The sequence below is a fragment of the Gasterosteus aculeatus genome, chromosome 6, assembly GCF_964276395.1.
Source record: "Gasterosteus aculeatus chromosome 6, fGasAcu3.hap1.1, whole genome shotgun sequence".
In the NCBI taxonomy this organism is placed as follows: domain Eukaryota; kingdom Metazoa; phylum Chordata; class Actinopteri; order Perciformes; family Gasterosteidae; genus Gasterosteus; species Gasterosteus aculeatus.
The window spans coordinates 20,478,660-20,500,076 of NC_135693.1; the positions used below are offsets into that span (position 1 = coordinate 20,478,660).

Genomic DNA, 21,417 nt, shown 5'->3' on the forward strand with positions numbered 1-21,417 from the left:
GAACGGTTACATTATTGGACAAAGTATTTATTATTTATATATATTGGATGAAGTAAAGCTTCTCGTACTTTATTGCTTAAATATACACTCCCTTTAGGCGACGTTATCGGAAAACACTGCTCAACACTGCACAGTCTCAATAATTGCAAACGGGAAGATTCACAAATACACACGGAACAATTCACAAATACATTTTAATGCACACATCTATAAATTACGAGTGATATTTATAGTTGTAGATGCGTTTTTGTTTGCGGATCACTTCATCTTTGTGTGTGGGTTTTTTGAGACTCATGAGTCGATTCCTCCACGAGGCTGCCAGCGTTACAGCTAAATTACACAATTTGTGGAGGCAAAGCGGCGGGTCAGAGGATGGCGATCGCTCCGCTTCAAGTGTAAGTGAAACATATTTGATGTACCCTCCTTGTTGTAACACGTGACAACGGAGTAAATTATGTGAATTATTTGAAACTTCTTATTCACTTTAGTCTTGTAGCGCCATAAGCTTAGTTAGCTAGCTAGCTAATTATTGTTACATTAGATCACATGTCATTTATCCAAAGCGACTTAGGATAAGAACATTTCAACCAGAAGGACACAAACTCAAAGAAACAAGAAACAAGAAAGTGCAATTTCATCAAATAAGCCGAAGTACAACTTGCTGTAGATAAGAACCATTATAAGTCCAATGTAAGTGCTGCAGGTAGTTAGTGTGTTAGTGGAGGTAGAGTCTGAAGAGGTGTGTCTTTAGTCTGAAGATGTGAAGGCTCTCTGTGGTCCTGATGTCTTCAGAGACCTCCTTCCACCATTTAGGAGCAGGACAGCAAAGAGTGGAGATCTAGTCGAGTGTTTAGCTCTCCGTGCTGTATAATGTTACATGCTAATTTGTTTCTTCTGCGAAGTAACATCTTGGATCGAACGCTCGTGGGACAGGGTGTGTCACGTCAAGCTGAGGTAGGAGCACGTCTTATCCTTTCTAAGTTACATATTATTGCATCTCTAATTGTGTAACATAGTTAAAACGGTATAATTGAATCCTGCTAACATGGCTGAACTATGTCACCTGTTGCTACAAACCAGTACCTACACTGACCAAAAGATGATAAGGATCGTGGGTAATCCTCTATGCAATTGAGGATTTGCCATGAGGTAATGTGTTTTTTTATGTCTGTGGACAATGTTTAAATAATTTACTTTAAATATTCATTCATGGTGTGGCTAGCTTTATTATGTTGGATGTTAGTTGTCTTTGTTTAAACTTGTTTTTATTGAGTTAGTGATATGTTTTATCGTCTGTTTTTAGCTAGCTAACACCAATACTATGTTGTCCTCCTAGTCATGTAGCCGTCTTTGTGTGTCCGTTGTTGTTTACGTTAGATTCGGTATGATTCATCTGTATGTTTTCGGTTATGTGTTGTATTGTATTTGTTATACAGTTGGGAGGGAGTTTGTGTTCTGTTTCAGTTGTAGTTGGATCAGTACAGCCACTGTACGATCACTGTATGGGTGTTTAGTACTCTATGCAATTGCGGATTTGCCAACATGAACCTGTTGTGTACAGGATTACCATGAGGGAATAAACCTGCGATCAGCTCCAGAAAATCATTTTAGCACTAAGACACCTCACAGTGGTTACATTAGCACCTACTTGTTAGGGTGCTGCGATTGCTAAGAATAAACAAAAAAAGAAAGATGACGGTTCTGATGCAAAATCTGCATACAAAATGGGGTACAGATATAATTCTATGCATGGTGTGTATGATATACTGGAAAGTTCTAGTGGCTCACATTTCTATTAAATGCATTTGAGGTGTTGCATGCATAACATGTTCTCCTCCATCAGAGGAGGTGCTCCGTGACCTCATGAATTTCTGATTGTATAGTGACAATTATGATCCGAGGTTGTCTGTCTGCATTAACGTTACCTTGCAAATCAGTTACGTTAGCTAACGCTTGCATTAAAATGCAGCAAAAAATCGATGTAGCCATAATTAACAAGTCGACCCTAATTAATCATACACGCCATGAAACTTTAAACCTACACTTGAAAAGGAGCGCCGTCGCTACCAGACGCCATTGCCTCTGACCTGTCGTTTGCCTGTAAAAAGTTCATCAAAGCTACCATCAGTAAATATTAAGTACATTTGCAAAACGATATACAGTCACTTTTAAAAGATAATAAATTAAACCAGAAAAACACACTTGACATTATTAACTTATTCCGTACTGCAGCACCCTCCGAGCAGCTGCGCCATGTCCCCCAAAGGAAAATAAAATATACTATGGAGGTCCATGGGGCACCACACGGTTAGGTCAGCTCCCACATCCATGTCTTCAATGAGCTAATCCAAGTCCTTCGTCACTTTGTCCTTAACGTGCTTCTCTAAATCGTTTGCTAACGATCACAATTGATTTGAAATGATTTGTAAAAACAAAACCATGTAGCCAAATGCTAACAACTTCTGTTAAGGAGCTAACTTACAATCTTACAAGACTGTCCGGAGTAAGCATAAGTCTAAGTGGAAGCACACGATTAACCACCAACCACTTCACGTTTCAAACCGCTTCTCCCCACTCTGCGACACACCCGCTGAGAAGCCAACTCTGGTGATAGGTAGCTCCACTCTGAGGAACGTGAAGTTAGAGAAACCAGGGACCATAGTTACATGTATACCGGGGGCCAGAGCGGGCGACATTGAGTCTTATCTTAAACTGCTGGCTAAGGATAAACGTAAATACAGTAAGATTGTAATACATGTCGGCGGTAATGACTCCCGATTACGCTGCTCGGAGGTCACTAAAGTTAATGTGGAATCGGTGTGTACATACGCTAAAACAATGTCGGACACTGTAGTTTTCTCTGGCCAGTGACGTCATGTACAGCCGCATGTCGTCATTCCGCCGCTGGTTGTCGAGGTGGTGCCCAGTAAATAATGTGGGCTTCGTTGATCACTGGAAGACGTTTTGGGGAGAGCCTGGTCTGATTAGGAGGGACGGCATCCATCCCACTTTGGACGGAGCTGAACTTCTTTTTAAGAACCTGACCCAGTTTCTTAGTGGACTTAATCCATGACCCAGAGTTCAGACCAGGGAGCAGAGTCGCAGTCTTACACACTTCTCTGCGCTTCAATCTGAGCAGTCACTCAGCATAATGAACCCTATAGAGACCTTGTCTGCCCCACGGACACACTTATCTAAGTTAAAGGTAATCAACCGAGGAGTTGTAGTAAATAACTTAATTAAAGTTATAACTAATAATGCAATAGTGCAACAAAATAGGAGAATTAAAGGGGGTCTTTTGAATATCAGATTTCTGTCATCTAAAGCTGTTTTGGTAAATGAACTAAAATCAGATCACCATGTTGATGTATTTTGTCTTACTGAAACGTGGTTGTTGAATGGGGAATATTTCTGTTTAAATGAAGCGACTCCTCCGAGTCATGTTGTCAGGGGTGCGGGTAGAAGGCAGGACTCAGATGCAGACTTCTCCGAAACAAAAGCCTTTAATAGTTACTAGATCCAAAATCCAAAAGGCCAAGGGGCAAAAACACACAGGCATGAACCTACGGACATCCACAACAGGAGACAAGAACATGCGCGGCAAAAGACAATGACGCGACAAGTGACACAAGAGACACACGGCTTAAATACACAAGGGAGGTGCAGGTGATTGGACACAGGTGGAAACTATTAGACGATCACAGGGGATGACGGGACAAGGCAGGAAGTGAAGTTACCCGGGGACACGAGTGGCAGAAACTACAAAATACAACAGGAAGTGAACCACACCGTGACACATGTTAATACTCATATTCCCCGAGGCACAGGCCGAGGGGGGGGGGGGTGGCAGCTATTTATGACTCCTGCCTTTTAATAAACTTTAAACCTAAGGTGGATTATAACTCATTTAAAAGCCTGGTTTTCAGTCTTTTGCAACAGACCTGGAAAATAATCCAGCCGGTTCTCTTTGTAACTCTTTGTCCTTATTCAGAATTTATTTCTGAATTTTCACAGTTCTTAACGAGTTTGGTCCTTAAAACGGACAAGGTAATTATTGTGGGTGACTTTAACATTCATGTGGATGTCGACAACGACAGCCTTAGTACTGCATTTCTTTCATTGTTAGATTCAATTGGTTTCTGTCAGTGTGTAAATAAACCAACTCACTGTTTTAACCACACTCTTGACTTGGTGCTTGTGTATGAGATTGGAATTGAACATTTAACAATGTTTCCACAGAACCCTCTCCTGTCGGACCATTGTCTGATAACCTTTGAATTTCTACTATCAGAACCACCTCCTCCTGCCAAGGGTTTCTACAGCCGACGCTTATCGGATACCGCTGTAGCCTTATTTAAAGAAGCCATTCCTTCTGCTCTAAGTTCAGTGCCCTGCCTCAAGATACAAGAAGACTCCTGTGAGAACCTCAGTCCGTCCCAGATCGATCATTTTGTCGATACTGCTACAGGCTCTTTGAGAGTGGCGCTGGACGCTATTGCTCCTCTGGAAAGAAGAATAGCAACAAGAAGGAAGTCTGCTCCGTGGTATAACCCTCAAACACGGAACCTAAAGCAAACTGTGCGGAAGCTTGAACGATTATGGCGTTCCACCAAATCAGAAGGATCTAGGCTAGTTTGGCAAGACAGCCTTAAAACGTATAAGAAGGCTCTCCGTAACGCAAGAGCATCTTATTACTCATCATTAATAGAGAAAAATAAAAACAACTCCAGGTTTCTCTTCAGCACTGTAGCCCGACTGACAGAGAGTCACAGCTCTGTCGAGCCGTGTATTCCTTTGGACCTCACTAGTAACGACTTCATGAACTTCTTCAATGATAAGATTCTGACTATCAAAGAGAAAATTGATGGTCTCCTGCCTTCAACCAGTGCCGACCCGTCCTCCGATGTAGGAACCTTGGATGCAGCAGTGGGCCCTGATGCCTGTTTGGATGCCTTCTCTTCCATCAACCTTGATCAACTGACTTCTTTATTTTCAAAGTCTAAATCTTCTACTTGTCTCTTGGATCCGATTCTGACCAAGCTGCTTAAGGAAGTTTTTCCTTTAGTTAGCACATCCTTATTAGATATTATGAATCTGTCTTTGTTGACAGGACATGTACCACAGTCCTTCAAGGTAACTGTAATTAAACATCTTCTTAAGAAACCTACTCTTGCTTCAGAGGTGTTGGCTAACTACAGACCTATCTCTAATCTTCCCTTCCTCACTAAGATCCTTGAGAAATCCGTCGCAAATCAATTATGTGACTTTCTACAAAACAATGCTTTGTTCCAGGAGTTCCAGTCAGGATTTCGAGCGCATCACAGTACAGAAACAGCACTGGTGAAAATTACGAATGATCTTCTACTTGCATCGGACCAAGGACTCATCTCTTTTCTTGTCTTGCTGGACCTCAGTGCCGCATTTGATACCATAGACCATTGTATCCTGTTGCAGAGACTAGAACATTTAATTGGTATCAAAGGAACTGCACTCTGGTTTAAATCATACTTATCGGACCGATCCCAGTTTGTGCTTGTAAACGGTGAATCCTCAAAGACCAACAATGTTGGTCACGGAGTCCCACAAGGTTCTGTACTTGGACCGATTTTATTTACCCTCTATATGCTTCCTTTGGGCGATCTTATCAGGAAACACCGCATAAACTTCCATTGTTATGCAGACGATACTCAACTGTATCTGTCGATCAAGCCAGAAGAGACGGACCAGCTAGTTAGACTTCAAGAATGTCTTGGAGACATCAAAACTTGGATGACCGGCAACTTCCTGATGCTAAACTCAGAAAAAACGGAAGTTATCCCGATAGGCCCAGAGCGCCTTTGAAGCCAGCTGTCACATGATAGTTTTTATGGATGGAATTGCTCTGGTACCCAGCAGCACCGTCAGGAATCTGGGAGTTCTCTTCGACCAGGATATGACCTTCAACTCGCATAAAAAGAAGACTTCAAGGACTGCCTATTTTCATCTACGTAACATATCAAAAATCAGGAACTTCCTGTCTCAAAGTGATGCAGAAAAATGAGTTCATGCGTTTGTCACTTCCAGACTGGACTACTGTAATTCTTTGTTATCAGGCTGCTCTTATGAATCTCTTAAGCCTCTCCAGTTGATTCAGAATGCTGCAACACGTGTATTAACAAGAACTAAGAAAAGGGATCATATCACTCCTGTATTAACTTCTCTGCACTGGCTCCCTGTTAAATCAAGAATAGATGTTAAGGTACTTCTCCTCACCTACAAGGCACTTGCTGGTGAGGCACGTCGTATCTTAAAGAGCTTGTAACACCGCATTGCCCTACAAGGCAGCTGTGCTCCATAGATGCTGGGTTACTTCTTGTTCCTATGGTTTTAAAAAGTAGGCTGGGGGCCAGAGCCTTCAGTTATCAAGCTCCTCTTTCAGTCCGGGGGGCAGATTCGGTCAGCTCTTTTAAAGTAAAACTTAAAACGTTCCTCTTTGATTGTGCCTATAGTTAGGGCTGGCTCAGGTTAGTCCGGACCAGTCCTTAGTTAAGCTGCTATAGGCTTAGAATGCCGGGGGAATTCTTAGGACACCCCGAGCTCCTCTCACGCTCTCGTTCTACAATAATTCAAGTTTTATTAATGCACATGACTAATTCAGCTTCTTTCCGGGAGTTTTTTTTGTGCTTTCTCCCCTAGCAGGTCTCCGTAGATCGTGGTTCCTTCGGGACCCTGGTCCTGACACCTACCGTGGCCCTGCTGACGCCTGCTGCTGCCATCATCATCATCGTCATTATTATTTTAGATATTAATCATATTACTGTACTCGTAAACCAACATTACCCTCTCCTAAAGTCTCTGTGCTCTCCCTCCACACAGGCTTCTGTGGTGGTGGTGGTTCTATCTGATGGTGGTTCTATGTGATGGTGGTTCTATGTGATGGTGGTTCTATCTGATGGTGGTTCTATCTGATGGTGGTTCTATGTGATGGTGGTTCTATCTGATGGTGGTTGTCCCTGCAGTGGTCCTGCTGTGTGCCTGGCTTACTACTCACAATTACTTGAATCATTCCTGTCATATAGTCTCATGTATTATACATTGTTCATTCTGTACACATGGCATCCATTGTAATCTGTCCATCCCGGGAGTGGGATCCCTCCTCTGACGTTCTCACTAAGGTTTCTTCCCTTTTTTCCCTCTTGGAAGATTTTTTACATTTTTTGGGGAGTTTTTTCTGTGCTGATGGAGGGTTTCGGGACAGAGGATGTTGTATGTGTACAGACTGTAAAGCCCTCTGAGACAAATTTGTAATTTGCGATTATGGGCTATACAAAATAAAATGAATTAGATTGAATTGAATTGAATAAGTAGACCATGAGCAATCACACTGCTGTGACCAATCCTGCTTCAGACAGAGGTTAGGACCTCCCACCTCATTAGCATACAGACACACACATAAATAAATGGGGAAATGTAGGCGAACAGAAATGTAGAAATAAATATACAATATGTATTTGTTTATGACCGGTTTGATTATCAACTTTTATTTATTTATGCATACATTCATTTACTTATTTACATATTTATTTCAGCATCAATTTATTTATGCATTTATTTATTTTTATATTTATTCATTAATACATTTATACTTACTTACTATACACAAATGCATACACATGCACAAACAAATATAAATACAAATCGTAATTTATTTATGTGGGCATTGAATTGTATTTATAAATCCTTCTGTCTGCATTTGTAAATCGAATATATTTGTGAGTCATTCTGTGTGCATTTGCAATTATTGAGACTGACCCGACCTCATGGACAACAACTGCCAGTTAGACATCAAGAATGTCGTAAGGACATTAAACCTGTATGGCCAGCAACTTCCTGATGTTAAACAGACCAAATCAATAGACTGGAAAGTGTGAGACTGGATCCCCATCAGGAGGAGAGGATGTTTTTTGTAAAATAGTTGACAAAGTGGCTCGGTAGAAGGGCAGGAGGGGCCGGGGGGATCAAGGAGGCTTGAAAAGATGGAGCAGTTTTTTAGGGTTAGAGAATGAGGATTGAATTCTGGTTTGGTAGAATGAGCTTTTGGTTGCAGAGAAAGAAGAGAGAAGGAGTCAGTTGAAGGGTTGTAGACAGAGGAGGGACAAACAAAGGAAAGGTACAGATGTTAGCTAGAGAGAGTGAGAGACATGAAGTGTTACTTGGAGGTTGGTGGTAGAGCAGTTTCTAGTGAAACATTACAATTATAAAATATTTCTTGGTGTTTCATGTATCATACATAAGAACATAACATATCAGAGGTTGTTATTGTAGTCAACTGTATTGCACAATGTTTCTTTTCAGTGCAGAACGTCACACTAAATGACACCAACACAGGAGAGAAAGTACACACCGTGTTGACACACACAGCCCTGTATGTCATAACTTTACCAATATATGATACACAGTACTCACAATGCAGAATGGCACATATTATATATATGTTCAGCTCATTCTAATAACTTTCAATAATATTTAATAAAACAACATTTATGAGTTGATTAATAATATCTGGTAACTAAAATACATTTAAAATAAATGCAAAGCAGAACAACAGGTACCTCTGAGATGTAGTCGAGGTGAAGTATAATGTGTGAGAACTTGGTAAGGTAAATACCTAATACGTCCTAGTACCTCAGATTGGTACAGTAGTTACAGTACATGATCATATGATTTAAATAAATAAGAACAGGAAGTAGATTGAGAATCAATCCATATATGCCACTGATGAACGTCCTTGGTTAATGTCACTTGAGCCAAAGTAACTGCTGACACATCATTGCTCTCAGCGCACTGCAATCTGTTAGAGCGAGAGGTGCAGTGTGGGTAATGTAGTCTGCAGGTTGGGTTACACGAGTCACATGACCCATACAAACATGTCTATGACGTCACAACTCATCTGTATATCAACATCAGGAGGATGCAGGTATGGCTTGATCCAACTTCCGACCTGAGGGTCCTATGACCTCTGACCCTGCACGTCTTCCTCTACTTCTCTGTCCATTCGCTCTGTGCTCGGACCGCCGCTGCGTCTAAATGACCTCACTGTTCAGCTTCTTCTTCTCTGTTACAGCTACATTCAGGAAGCTGATGTGACACTCGCACTCGTCCTGCGGCGCTGGCTGCTGTGATGATGTCAGCGGGCAGCAGGGGGCGGTGCCACGGGCCCTGCAGTGACCGTGCAGTACGACGGCGCCGGTCAACACGACCACGGCCAGCGTCACGCCCGCCAACACCAGCAAGACGATGAGCTGGACATCTGACAGGCCGGCGGCACTGCGCTCGCTTACCGTCACCCTAAAGGGGCTGTCGCCATGCCGACTAGCGTTCCTGCCTCCCTCCTCCGTCTCGCAGGTGGCTCCGGTGTAACCGGGCCGGCAGACGCAGTGGAAGCCCCCGGCGCCGTCCAGGCATCGGCCGGCGTGAAGGCAGGGCCGGCTGGCGCAGTCGTCCAGGTTGACGGTGCAAAAGCGCCCGGTGAAACCAGCGGGGCAGATGCAGGAGAAGTGGTTGGTGCCGTCCACGCAGGTGGCGCCGTTTGCACACGGTCTCATCAGGCAGTCGTCCATGTCGGTTTCACAGCGCCGACCCGTGAAGCCGGCTAGGCATCGGCACGACAGGTCGTCTGCGAAGCCGTTCCCGTCTTCACAGAGGCCGCCATTTTTACATGGAGACCTGGAGGCAAAACGTATTAATATTAGTTAATCTAGAGACAATTAATCCATCCAGTCAGTAGCTCACTAGAAGCACAATCTACGTTGTAGTAGCCGCTGGCTAGTGGACAGTGCATAGCTAGCTAGGTGCTAGCTGGGCAAACCGTTCTAGACTAAAATATTATTCTAACTGTTGTTTTATTATAATTGTATAATATATTAATAGTTAAAAAATACTCTGCACACGTTGGATCCACTCAGATACTAAATCATCTCCAGAAGGATCCTCAGAGTCTTTACTCAGATCAGCTGTTCACTTATTGTGAATCTACATGTTTACTTTCCCTCAAAGAACAAAGGGATAACAAGTCCCCATCGAGGTTCAGGTGGACCTGCACAGACCTCCTCAGGTAACAGGGCCCGGTCTTCAGTTGGCAGTCTCGGCCGTGGAACCCTTTGGCACACACACAGGTGTAGTCGCCGCTGTCCTCCATTACGCAGGCCGCTCCATTCTGACAGGGCAGCTTCACCAAGCACACCGTCAGGTCTGCAACAGGACCGGGTCAGACCGGGTCAGACAATAGAACCAAAGCGATGGAGGGAGATACCACACCTTTATCGCAGAAACGCCCCCCCCAGCCGGGCTCACAGCTACACTGCCAGGGCTGCTGACAGGAACCATGGAGGCAGCCGGGCGTCGGTACGCAGCGCTCACAGCGCTCTCCGCCCCAGCCGGGGTCGCACCTGGAGACACAAAGTGACGTCACTCTGGGGGTTCCAGAGGTTGGGGTCTCCCCGGGCAAAAATGTAAAAAGCCATGGGTTAAAAATGCAATGTAAGTAAAAGCATCAGCTAAATGTAATGTGACTTTAACCCATTTAGAGTCAAAGAGACCATAAAGCAGGGGAGGCTTTAGGGCGGGGCTACAGGCTGATTGACCATAAAGCAGGGGATGCTTTAGGGCGGGGCTACAGGCTGATTGACCATAAAGCAGGGGAGGCTTTAGGGCGGGGCTACAGGCTGATTGACCATAAAGCAGGGGATGCTTTAGGGCGGGGCTACAGGCTGATTGACCATAAAGCAGGGGAGGCTTTAGGGCGGGGCTACAGGCTGATTGACCATAAAGCAGGGGATGCTTTAGGGCGGGGCTACAGGCTGATTGACCATAAAGCAGGGGATGCTTTAGGGCGGGGCTACAGGCTGATTGACCATAAAGCAGGGGATGCTTTAGGGCGGGGCTACAGGCTGATTGACCATAAAGCAGGGGATGCTTTAGGGCGGGGCTACAGGCTGATTGACCATAAAGCAGGGGAGGCTTTAGGGCGGGGCTACACGCTGATTGACCATAAAGCAGGGGAGGCTTTAAGGCGGGGCTACACGCTGATTGACCATAAAGCAGGGGAGGCTTTAGGGCGGGGCTACACGCTGATTGACCATAAAGCAGGGGAGGCTTTAAGGCGGGGCTACACGCTGATTGACCATAAAGCAGGGGAGGCTTTAGGGCGGGGCTACAGGCTGATTGACCATAAAGCAGGGGAGGCTTTAGGGCGGGGCTACACGCTGATTGACCATAAAGCAGGGGAGGCTTTAGGGCGGGGCTACACGCTGATTGACCATAAAGCAGGGGAGGCTTTAGGGCGGGGCTACACGCTGATTGACCATAAAGCAGGGGAGGCTTTAGGGCGGGGCTACACGCTGATTGACCATAAAGCAGGGGATGCTTTAGGGCGGGGCTATGAGGGTGGGCTAGGGTGGGTGATCAGTTGGTCAGTCATCAATCAGTGAATCTATTTGGATCATCACTGATCACTCACCTTGAAGTTGGCCTGAAGTAGTGGAAGAAAAAGAGAATTAAGAAGAAAGTATCCTTTATTGATCCTATTGGGGAAATTATTCTCTACATTTATCCCACACAGTGGGAGCAGTGGGCTGCCGTAAAGGCGCCCGCAGAGCAGTTATGTATCTTGCTCATGGACACTTCAACATGAGACATGGAGCAACCAGGGTTTGAACTGCCAACCATGCCGTTGCTGGCGCACCCTCTCTACTACATGCGCACTGTAACGATTGATCAGAGATTGATCAGTGGAGCAGGTCACCTGCAGGCTCCGGACTCGTCACAACTGCTATTGGTGACGTTACAGCTGCAGTCACTTCCTGCATAGAAGGAATACAAGGACAGACAGATGTATTGATAACATCCCCATGACAGGAAGCTGCTATTTACTGAAAAAATAAGAGCATATAAGTTAAACGTGTTGAAGAATTCCTTTGAAAGCTTTTCTGGTGAAACTCTCCTGTTTCAGTGTGAGGAGACTCCGAGCCTCTTCTATCTGTGTCTGGCCTGTTAGCCACATTAGCAGTGACTTCACCGGGTGTCAGCAGGACTCTACTAAGCTTCATCATCACACGAAAGATACTTCATCAACCAACCAATCCAATTCCTTAAAGTGAGGAAGAGGAAGGTGAGAGATTGTCACATGACATGTGTCATGTGACCATCCATACAGTATATAGTATATGTATGTCAATATGTCCCTTGATGAAAAAAATCAGCTGACGGGGTAAACAATTGATTGGAAAAAGGAATTACTGTTGAAAGCAGTATTCTTTAATATGATATCAGTGGCATTAAATATTAGGATTTCTATTGATCGATTCATTATCATTAATAAATGAATTGACTGTACCAGTACTTAAACTTGACTTTCTCTCACTGTGTTCAATGTTGTGAACCAAATCATGATTAATCTTGTATAATGTTATTATCACCGCTATTATCTTTATTAACAATGCTGATAATAATAATCTCTGTCCTTAAATCTCCACAGGATGAGGTGTGACCTTACCTTGACCTCTGCAGGCTCCGACGATGAGGAGGATAAAGACGCAGCAGCTCAGCAAGAAGGATGACGCTCTGACTGGAGACATGTTGGAGACCTGGAAGAGACAGACGTGTTGGTGGAGACTGACCTGGGGTCAGTGGGGCAGCGCTCCGTGAACAGGCTCCTGAAAGCAGAGACGCCTCAAGCTCAAAGGTCTGAAACAACAGCTGATTCAGGATCAACTGCTCACACATATCTTCTGACATCACAGACCAGCAGCTGGATCAGACCGGACAGGAAGTCAGATAGATCAGACTTCAGATCAGTCCAGGTAGAGTACAGAGTACCTGAGCAGGCTCTATACAGAGTACCTGAGCAGGTAGAGTACAGAGTACCTGAGCAGGTTCTATACAGAGAACCAGAGCAGGTTCTATACAGAGTACCTGAGCAGGTAGAGCACAGAGTACCTGAGCAGGTAGAGTACAGAGTACCTGAGCAGGTAGAGCACAGCGTACCTGAGCAGGTAATATACAGAGTACCTGAGCAGGTTCTATAAAGAGTATCTGAGCAGGTAGAGTACAGAGTACCTGAGCAGGTTCTATACAGAGTACCTGAGCAGGTAGAGCACAGCGTACCTGAGCAGGTAATATACAGAGTACCTGAGCAGGTTCTATAAAGAGTATCTGAGCAGGTAGAGTACAGAGTACCTGAGCAGGTTCTATACAGAGTACCTGAGCAGGTAGAGTACAGAGTACCTGAGCAGGTAATATACAGAGTACCTGAGCAGCTTCTATACAGAGTACCTGAGCGGGTAATATACAGAGTACCTGAGCAGGTTCTATAAAGAGTACCTGAGCAGGTAGAGTACAGAGTACCTGAGCAGGTTCTATACAGAGTACCTGAGCAGGTAATATACAGAGTACCTGAGCAGGTTCTATACAGAGTACCTGAGCAGGTAGAGTACAGAGTACCTGAGCAGGTAGAGTACAGAGTACCTGAGCAGGTTCTATACAGAGTACCTGAGCAGGTAATATACAGAGTACCTGAGCAGGTTCTATAAAGAGTACCTGAGCAGGTAGAGTACAGAGTACCTGAGCAGGTTCTATACAGAGTACCTGAGCAGGTTCTATACAGAGTACCTGAGCAGGTAGAGTACAGAGTACCTGAGCAGGTAATATACAGAGTACCTGAGCAGGTTCTATACAGAGTACCTGAGCAGGTAGAGTACAGAGTACCTGAACAGGTAATATACAGAGTACCTGAGCAGGTAGAGTACAGAGTACCTGAGCAGGTTCTATACAGAGTACCTGAGCAGGTAATATACAGAGTACCTGAGCAGGTAATATACAGAGTACCTGAGCAGGTAATATACAGAGTACCTGAGCAGGTTCTATACAGAGTACCTGAGCAGGTAATATACAGAGTACCTGTGCAGGTAATATACAGAGTACCTGTGCAGGTAATATACAGAGTACCTAGGCAGGTAGAGAACAGCAAGTATTGATCAAATAAAGAGGAATAAACAATGAGGAACATGAAGCATCATGTGACTAAAACCTTCATCCCATTTACACATGGAGTATATGCTTCTACTTCTTCCTCTTCTAATAATAATAATAATCACCTTTACACTGACAAAGCACATGAGGTACAAGAGGATGTCAATCATGTGATGTTCTTCCAGCTTCCTGTTCCTACCTGCTGCTTCCTGTTTCGTCTGCTTCTTCTTCTACTTCTTCTGCTGGTTTGCAATCTTTAGCCCTCCTGGTTTGTCCTCACAGATCTTTTGTTGCGTGAGCCTGTTTCTTCTTCTTCCTGCTTCTATCTCCAGTGGGCTTTAGCCTGTTCCTGTAGCGGTGACCTCGGCCCGCGCTGCCCACACACTCCACTGGCAGCCGGCTGCAAATAACAAGCAGGATCATTTTTCTGGAGATTACAGTCAGGAACAGAAGACAGGAACTGACATGCCTGTGTGTGTGTGTGCATGCGCGAGCGGTGTGTGTCTGTGTGTAAATGTGCTGTGGTATGTGAGGGAGGAAGACACTCGGTCACATGCACACATTTCTTTTCTTTCAGTATGTTTGCTTGAGAAAGAAAAGAATGAACGGAGTGTGTTTGAGAATGGAAGGCAACAGGTGGCCAATCTAAAACACACACAGACACACACACACACTGTGTGTTCTCAGTAAAGAATTCTCTTATACTGTACCACATCTTAGAGGACGTCAGGGAAAACACACATTTCATTACATGTCATTTATCTGACGCTTTTATCCAAAGCGACTTACAATAAGTGCATTTCAACCATAAGGACACAAACTCAGAAGAACAAGAAAGTGCAATTTCATCACAATATGTGGTAAATATGTAAGTAGTACAGCTGCGATACACCAGGAAGTGATGTGATTGCCAATGGTGGTCTGGGGCTGCCATAGCAACCGGAGGAAGCTGGTCGCTGTGAACATTTGATGTTTCATCATTCAGCTCCTCAGACACTTCACCAGAGGTCAGAGGTCACTGCCAGGTCAGAACTGAGTCCTGATAGTGGATCGAACATGAGTTTGACTCATTTTAAATGAACATATTTGAACACGTCTCCATTTAAATGGACTTCCTGTCGTCTTCTTGCATTGATTGCGCAGTCGTCGTGCTTTCTCTCCTCACAGGTTCACATTGTTCGTGGTTCTATTGTGACCTGGTATTCTAAGCTAACACTGACTAGAAGCCACATTAGCGCTTTCCTTTTCATTCTAACAATAATCGTCCATGTCCACTACAGCCTTTATCAGTAGCAGTCATTTCTCCATCCTTATTCTGCTTACTGATCAACAGTGAATCATTTCTGTCATATGTACTAAACGTATTGTACATATTTTACCTTCAGTAAATACTGTACAAATACTCTGTTAAAGTATGAATACTAACACCACACCGTATAAAAACTATATAAAAGGTGTTCAGGTGTCCAAAGAGTCAGTATAGCAGTACAACTCAGTAAATAAATACGGATCAGGTTTTTGATGGAACCCTTAGAGGTTTCCTTTAAGTCCAGAAACAGTGTACCGTACCTCACCCATAATGCACTGGGATAGCGTCTTTATTGCGCTGCCCTGTTAGGAGCAGAAACCAGAGGATGGTGAGGATGTCTGTCCACGTTTCTGTGGGTGTGATCTACATCCGAGCTCTCTGACTAGTGCTAAGCTAACATTAGTTATCCATCCGCAGTCAGAAGACCACATGACACAAGCTTCCAGGAGGATAAGATGAGCTGAAACACTTTCAGGTCCTAACAAATACAAAAGTAAGAAATCAACAGAATCAAACAATGTTGTTTCCTTTAAACAAAGTGGCCGATCATCCAATCAGCTGGAGCGGCTGTTGTTAAAGCTGCATTTGTTAAATGTGAAGCAGGTCTGTGTGTGTGCATGTGTGTTTGTGTGTGTTGCATTAAGCTGCTCAAACATACAGAGAACAAAAGAGTTGTGTAGTTCTTACCTTCATCTGACAGCTTCCTGCTGCTTGAACGTCACAAACATCTTTAATATTCAGAGTGTTCGCTCTGTGCTGACCTTCACTGTACACACACACACACACACACACACACAAAAACACACTCTCTCTGTTCCTCTGCAGCTTATTTTAAAGACTGTTTGAAGCTGCAGACGGACGACCGGGAGACTGTCCTCCACCCCTCCTTCTCTTCATATAACACACACCCTCTCGGCAGGGTCTGACCCCGACACACACACACACACACACACGACACATATTAACTGCAGTATGTGTGTGTGTGTGCTGTCATATAGCTATAGTGTTAAATGAAATCCACCCAGAGGAGAATCAACACACTGACACACTGACAGAAACACTCAGGACTCAGTCGGGTGTTAATAAGTGTTGATTGGACTTTCACAGTCACAATCTTTGGGAGTTTGAGATTGATTAACTGCTGCAGGTCCAAAACTAGAGAATGCTCCTCACTGATCAACGTATCATGCTCTACTGTCCTTTACACAAAGATATTTCATAAAAAAGTCTCATAAAATCATTTTAGCAGCACAGCGTTAAAGTTTCACCCCAGAAGCCGTCGTCCTCACTTTGTATGTAAAACTGAAGGTCGAAATCTTAGGGAACTAAAACACATCTGAATCTAAACACCCAGGGAACTAAAACACATCTGAATCTAAACACCCAGGGAACTAAAACACGTCTGAATCTAAACACCCAGGGAACTAAAACACGTCTGAATCTAAACACCCAGGGAACTAAAACACGTCTGATCCGAACACCCAGGGAACTAAAACACGTCTGAATCTAAACACCCAGGGAACTAAAACACATCTGAATCTAAACACCCAGGGAACTAAAACACGTCTGAATCTAAACACCCAGGGAACTAAAACACATCTGAATCTAAACACCCAGGGAACTAAAACACGTCTGATCCGAACACCCAGGGAACTAAAACACGTATGAATCTAAACACCCAGGGAACTAAAACACATCTGAATCTAAACACCCAGGGAACTAAAACACGTCTGATCCGAACACCCGGGGAACTAAAACACGTATGAATCTAAACACCCAGGGAACTAAAACACGTCTGAATCCGAACACCCAGGGAACTAAAACACATCTGAATCTAAACACCCAGGGAACTAAAACACGTCTGATCCGAACACCCAGGGAACTAAAACACGTATGAATCTAAACACCCAGGGAACTAAAACACGTCTGAATCCGAACACCCAGGGAACTAAAACACATCTGAATCTAAACACCCAGGGAACTAAAACACGTCTGATCCGAACACCCAGGGAACTAAAACACGTATGAATCTAAACACCCAGGGAACTAAAACACGTCTGAATCCGAACACCCAGGGAACTAAGACACATCTGAATCTAAACACCCAGGGAACTAAAACACGTCTGATCCGAACACCCAGGGAACTAAAACACGTATGAATCTAAACACCCAGGGAACTAAAACACGTCTGAATCCGAACACCCAGGGAACTAAAACACGTCTGAATCTACCCACCCAGGGAACTAAAACACGTCTGATCCGAACACCCAGGGAACTAAAACACGTCTGAATCCAAACACGCAGGGAACTAAAACATGTGTGAATCTTAACACCCGGGAAACTGAAACGCATTTGAATATAACCCCTCGAGGGCTAAAGAATTTCTTAATCCTAACATGTCATTCTTTACCCTGAAAGCTCTGCTTTTTAGGAAGCCGCCTTCCTCAGTCTTTCAGCTTCCAGCAAACCAAGTGTGTGTTAAATAAAAAAATATTCTGTAAGTGTATCAGATCTAAGTTCAGATCAGTGAGTGTGACTCTTCTCGGCAGGCTGAGACTCGTCTTCACCTGAACAAGGTGCACCCTTTTATTTGTTTTACGGTTTGAGTGGAGAAACAGACAATATGTTGAGAGACCAAAGAACCACACTGAATTGAACATGTATACTACGAAGTACCAAGTATGTCGAAGTACCAAGTATGTCTAAGAGGAACATCCAAACATTCATCCAAATCTTAAAGAGTTGAACCTGAATCCAAAGTTAGTTAAAAAGACCATCCTTTATTCTGTTGTGAAGACATGTAGGAGACTAAGTTCTTCTCCAGACAGTCCACTAGGTGTTCAGCCACCTGAAAGACTCCACTAGAACCGCTAGAACATCCTCACAGCACCAATCATTTAGGTTAGTAAAGTGCTCCACAGATGAAGCAAACAACAGAACGGTGAAAACAACAGATCATTTAATAATTTAAGAACAGTTATCATAAGGCATCAATGTGCTAAAATGCAATCAAATAGAATTAAAAGCTATGATAACAGTGGCATTAGTAAAGCAGTGGGAATTGGAAATCAAAGGGAAAACAATCCACCAACTTAAAAAAAGACAGAGCAGTATAATAGAAAGACGACAACTTAAATACAATAAAAAAAGACTAGACCACACTAGAATTGGGCAGCACGGTGGTGTGGTGGTTTTCACTGTCGCCTCGCAGCAAGAAGGTCCTGGTTCCACTCCGCCCAGTGGCCTTTCTGTGTGGAGTCTGCATGTTCTCCCCGTGTCTGCGTGGGTTCTCTCCGGTTCTCCGCCTTCCTCCCCCAGTCCGGAGACCTGGTCTGGGGACCAGGTGGGTTGGGGACTCTAAATGGTCTGTAGGTGTGTGAATGTGAGTGGTTGTGTGTCTCTGTGTGGCCCTGTGATTGGCTGGTGACCAGTCCAGGTTGGACCTGTCTATCACCTGAAGTTAGCTGGGACAGACTCCAGACCCCCACGGCCCCGTGTGCAGGATAAGATGGATGGATGGACACATTAGAATTATGAAAATGTCATCAAAGTGGCTTAAAGGAGGTTTGAGGGTTTTATTTTCCACATTGATTGTCACCTATGGAGATCCATAACCTTGAACCTATCCCTATGACAGATGTATCACGTCTTGTTGTTGGAGGTGTGTGTCTGAATGCAGCTGGTTGTGTGGAGTTAATGTGTCATAGCTCACATACTGTCACCTACGAGGGGGAACCACAGCCAATTACCCCCCCCCCCCCCCCCCCCCCCCCCCCCACCCACCTCTTTTCTGTCTGTTTTCTTCCAGAGTTTAACAGTTTTAGTTGGAAATGTGCCAAAGAATATGGAGCTGAAATAACTACAGATCAAAAATCAATAATCTGATCCTCTGCACCTCCACCCGTGTAGTCCCGTGTGGTCCCATGTGGTCCCGTGTGGTCGGTGTAACCAGATCCATATGTGAGTGGCGGGCTGTGTTCGACCGGCGCTCAGACGGAGGGGGGGTCTATGGTCTGTGGGACTCTGAGGGGCTCTGTGGGGGTTGGTGGAACACTAGAGGGGGTGGGGAGGTATGTCGGGATCTATGGGAGTCTGAGGGACTCTGTGGAGATCTGTGGGGGTGTTGAGGAGTTGATGAGGGTCTAACCTGCTGGATGAACTGTAGCAGGAGCAGCTGAGAGATTCCTCTCTGCTCTAAACTGTCAAACCACCTGCCTCACAATGCCTCTGTGTTTATACAGGGAGAAGAATGGAGGGGGGTAGCCTTGACACCCCCTCCCTCCTCACCACAGCAGCTGAGGACCCCCTCCTATCCTGGTTTAACATTCAGAGGGAGCTTTAAGGATTCAGGTCTCCCTTATCTACAAACTGATACACGTTGTCCTCCGCTGTCTCCTACTACCCTCCCTACCCCCTTCCTTCCTTTGCTAACTCTCTCTTAGTACCAAACAAGGATTGAGCAGTGTGATGGATGAACACTGTGTGACCTTTGACCTTGGGGCAAAACACACGTGTGCGACAGCAGTTCGAAGATGAACAGATCCATCCATCCATCGTCAAACCTCTTATCCTGCACACAGGGTCGCGTCCCAGCCAACCTCGGGCGATAGACAGGGTACATCCTGGACTGGTCGCCAGCCAATCGCAGGGCTACACAGAGACACACAACCATTCACACTCACACATCTGCGGGCAATTTAAAGTCCCCAATGAACCTGATCCCCAGAGCATGTCTTTGGACTGTGGGAGGAAGCCGGAGAACCCGGAGAGAACCCACGCAGACACGGGGAGAACATGCAGACTCCACACAGAAAGGCCACTGGGCGGAATCGAACCCAGGACCTTCTCGCTGTGAGGCAACAGTGCTAACCACCACGCCACCGTGCCGCCCCCAGATGAACAGATAAAAATGATTAATTTTCTCTCAATGTGACATTTTATCTGCAGCAGAGATATAAACTTCATTGTCACTTGATGAAATGTTATTTTGTTTTGAAAGGACTGATACCTGTGACCTGTGACCTCCGGCGGTCCACTGTGCAAACATCACAATGTTTATTACATCATTTTATTTTTAAAAAAAAGTGTATTTGTATTTGTACTGTTTATTCTTATGATTACGTATGCAATATGTGTGTATTCCAATTGTTTAGATGTTATGAGGACAAATGTAGCTGTTACGAGTAATCAAATACAAAGAGATGGTAGAATAAGCTGGTTTTATTGTCCATTTATTGCGGACAAGAGAAGAACCCGTGTTGCGCATGAACACTTCGATCCTGTATTCTTCAACATGTCAAAAAGCACGACTCTGCTGTCCCTTTGGACGTAAGTGGGTTACGCCAGTAATCATGTACGTTACGTATCAAACATGCACCAATTAAAATAGAGATATTACTGGATTTTTGCGCTGCTGACGTCACTACACCAACGACCTTGAAAGCATAATCTCCACCAAGTCTACCGCCAATATCACATTCGAGGAATATCTCCAAACTTTGTTAAATCAAAGGTGTCCCAGCGATCGAGCACAATGCGGTGCCGGTAGATCGCCTGCTGGATTCTCTTAAAGAGCAGTTTAAAAATGCTGTTTAAAAGCAGAATTTGGAAATCATGTCATGAAATAGGTCAAACGTGTTCGGTTGAAGGCGGTCGTATAATGCATAATGCACAAAGGTTTGATTATTGTCACAAACGGAGACACTGGAAGGTTGACTGTCAATGGTTGAAATTTCAGCTTAGAAGTATTTAGTTCCAATTTTAAAGGTGTGCCAACATATACGGCAAATGTAAAGTATACTCAGAATAAACCAGTAGATATTTAACATTTGGAATGTCCACTTTGTCTCTTGAAAATTGTGTGGACACTCCTGTGTCAACTGATCGAGGAAGGACAGAAGACGAGGAGGGAGGAGAAGAGGACATGAGGAGACGAGTGTGTCAGAAGACACAACACTCAACAACACGAATATCAAACTTAATCTGACAACATTGTGAGTTTAACGAGTGAATAAATGACATGAAATGCTTCTGATTCTTCTGATTGTGGCTCTGAAGCCGTCAGAGAGACACAAGCAGCTGATGGGACTCAAACCAGTGAC

General features: G+C 44.4%; 1 protein-coding gene across 2 annotated transcripts; it reads right to left on the reverse strand.

Moving 5' to 3' along the window:
- Window positions 1-7,489: 7,489 nt before the first annotated feature.
- On the reverse strand, window positions 7,490-16,161 carry dlk2 (delta-like 2 homolog (Drosophila)). Of its 2 annotated transcripts, none has more exons than XM_078104400.1 (7): window positions 16,004-16,161; window positions 14,207-14,407; window positions 12,533-12,623; window positions 11,783-11,840; window positions 10,297-10,427; window positions 10,086-10,230; window positions 7,490-9,705 (listed from the first exon to the last, which is right to left on the reverse strand). In XM_078104400.1, exons 3-7 carry the CDS (start codon window positions 12,612-12,614, stop codon window positions 9,063-9,065), a joined length of 1,059 nt encoding a protein of 352 aa, XP_077960526.1. In that variant the 5' UTR covers window positions 12,615-12,623; window positions 14,207-14,407; window positions 16,004-16,161; the 3' UTR covers window positions 7,490-9,062. The 2 variants fall into 2 exon arrangements, with proteins under 2 accessions (XP_077960526.1, XP_077960524.1); XM_078104398.1 differs by having other exon boundaries at window positions 12,533-12,692.
- Window positions 16,162-21,417: the final 5,256 nt, after the last annotated feature.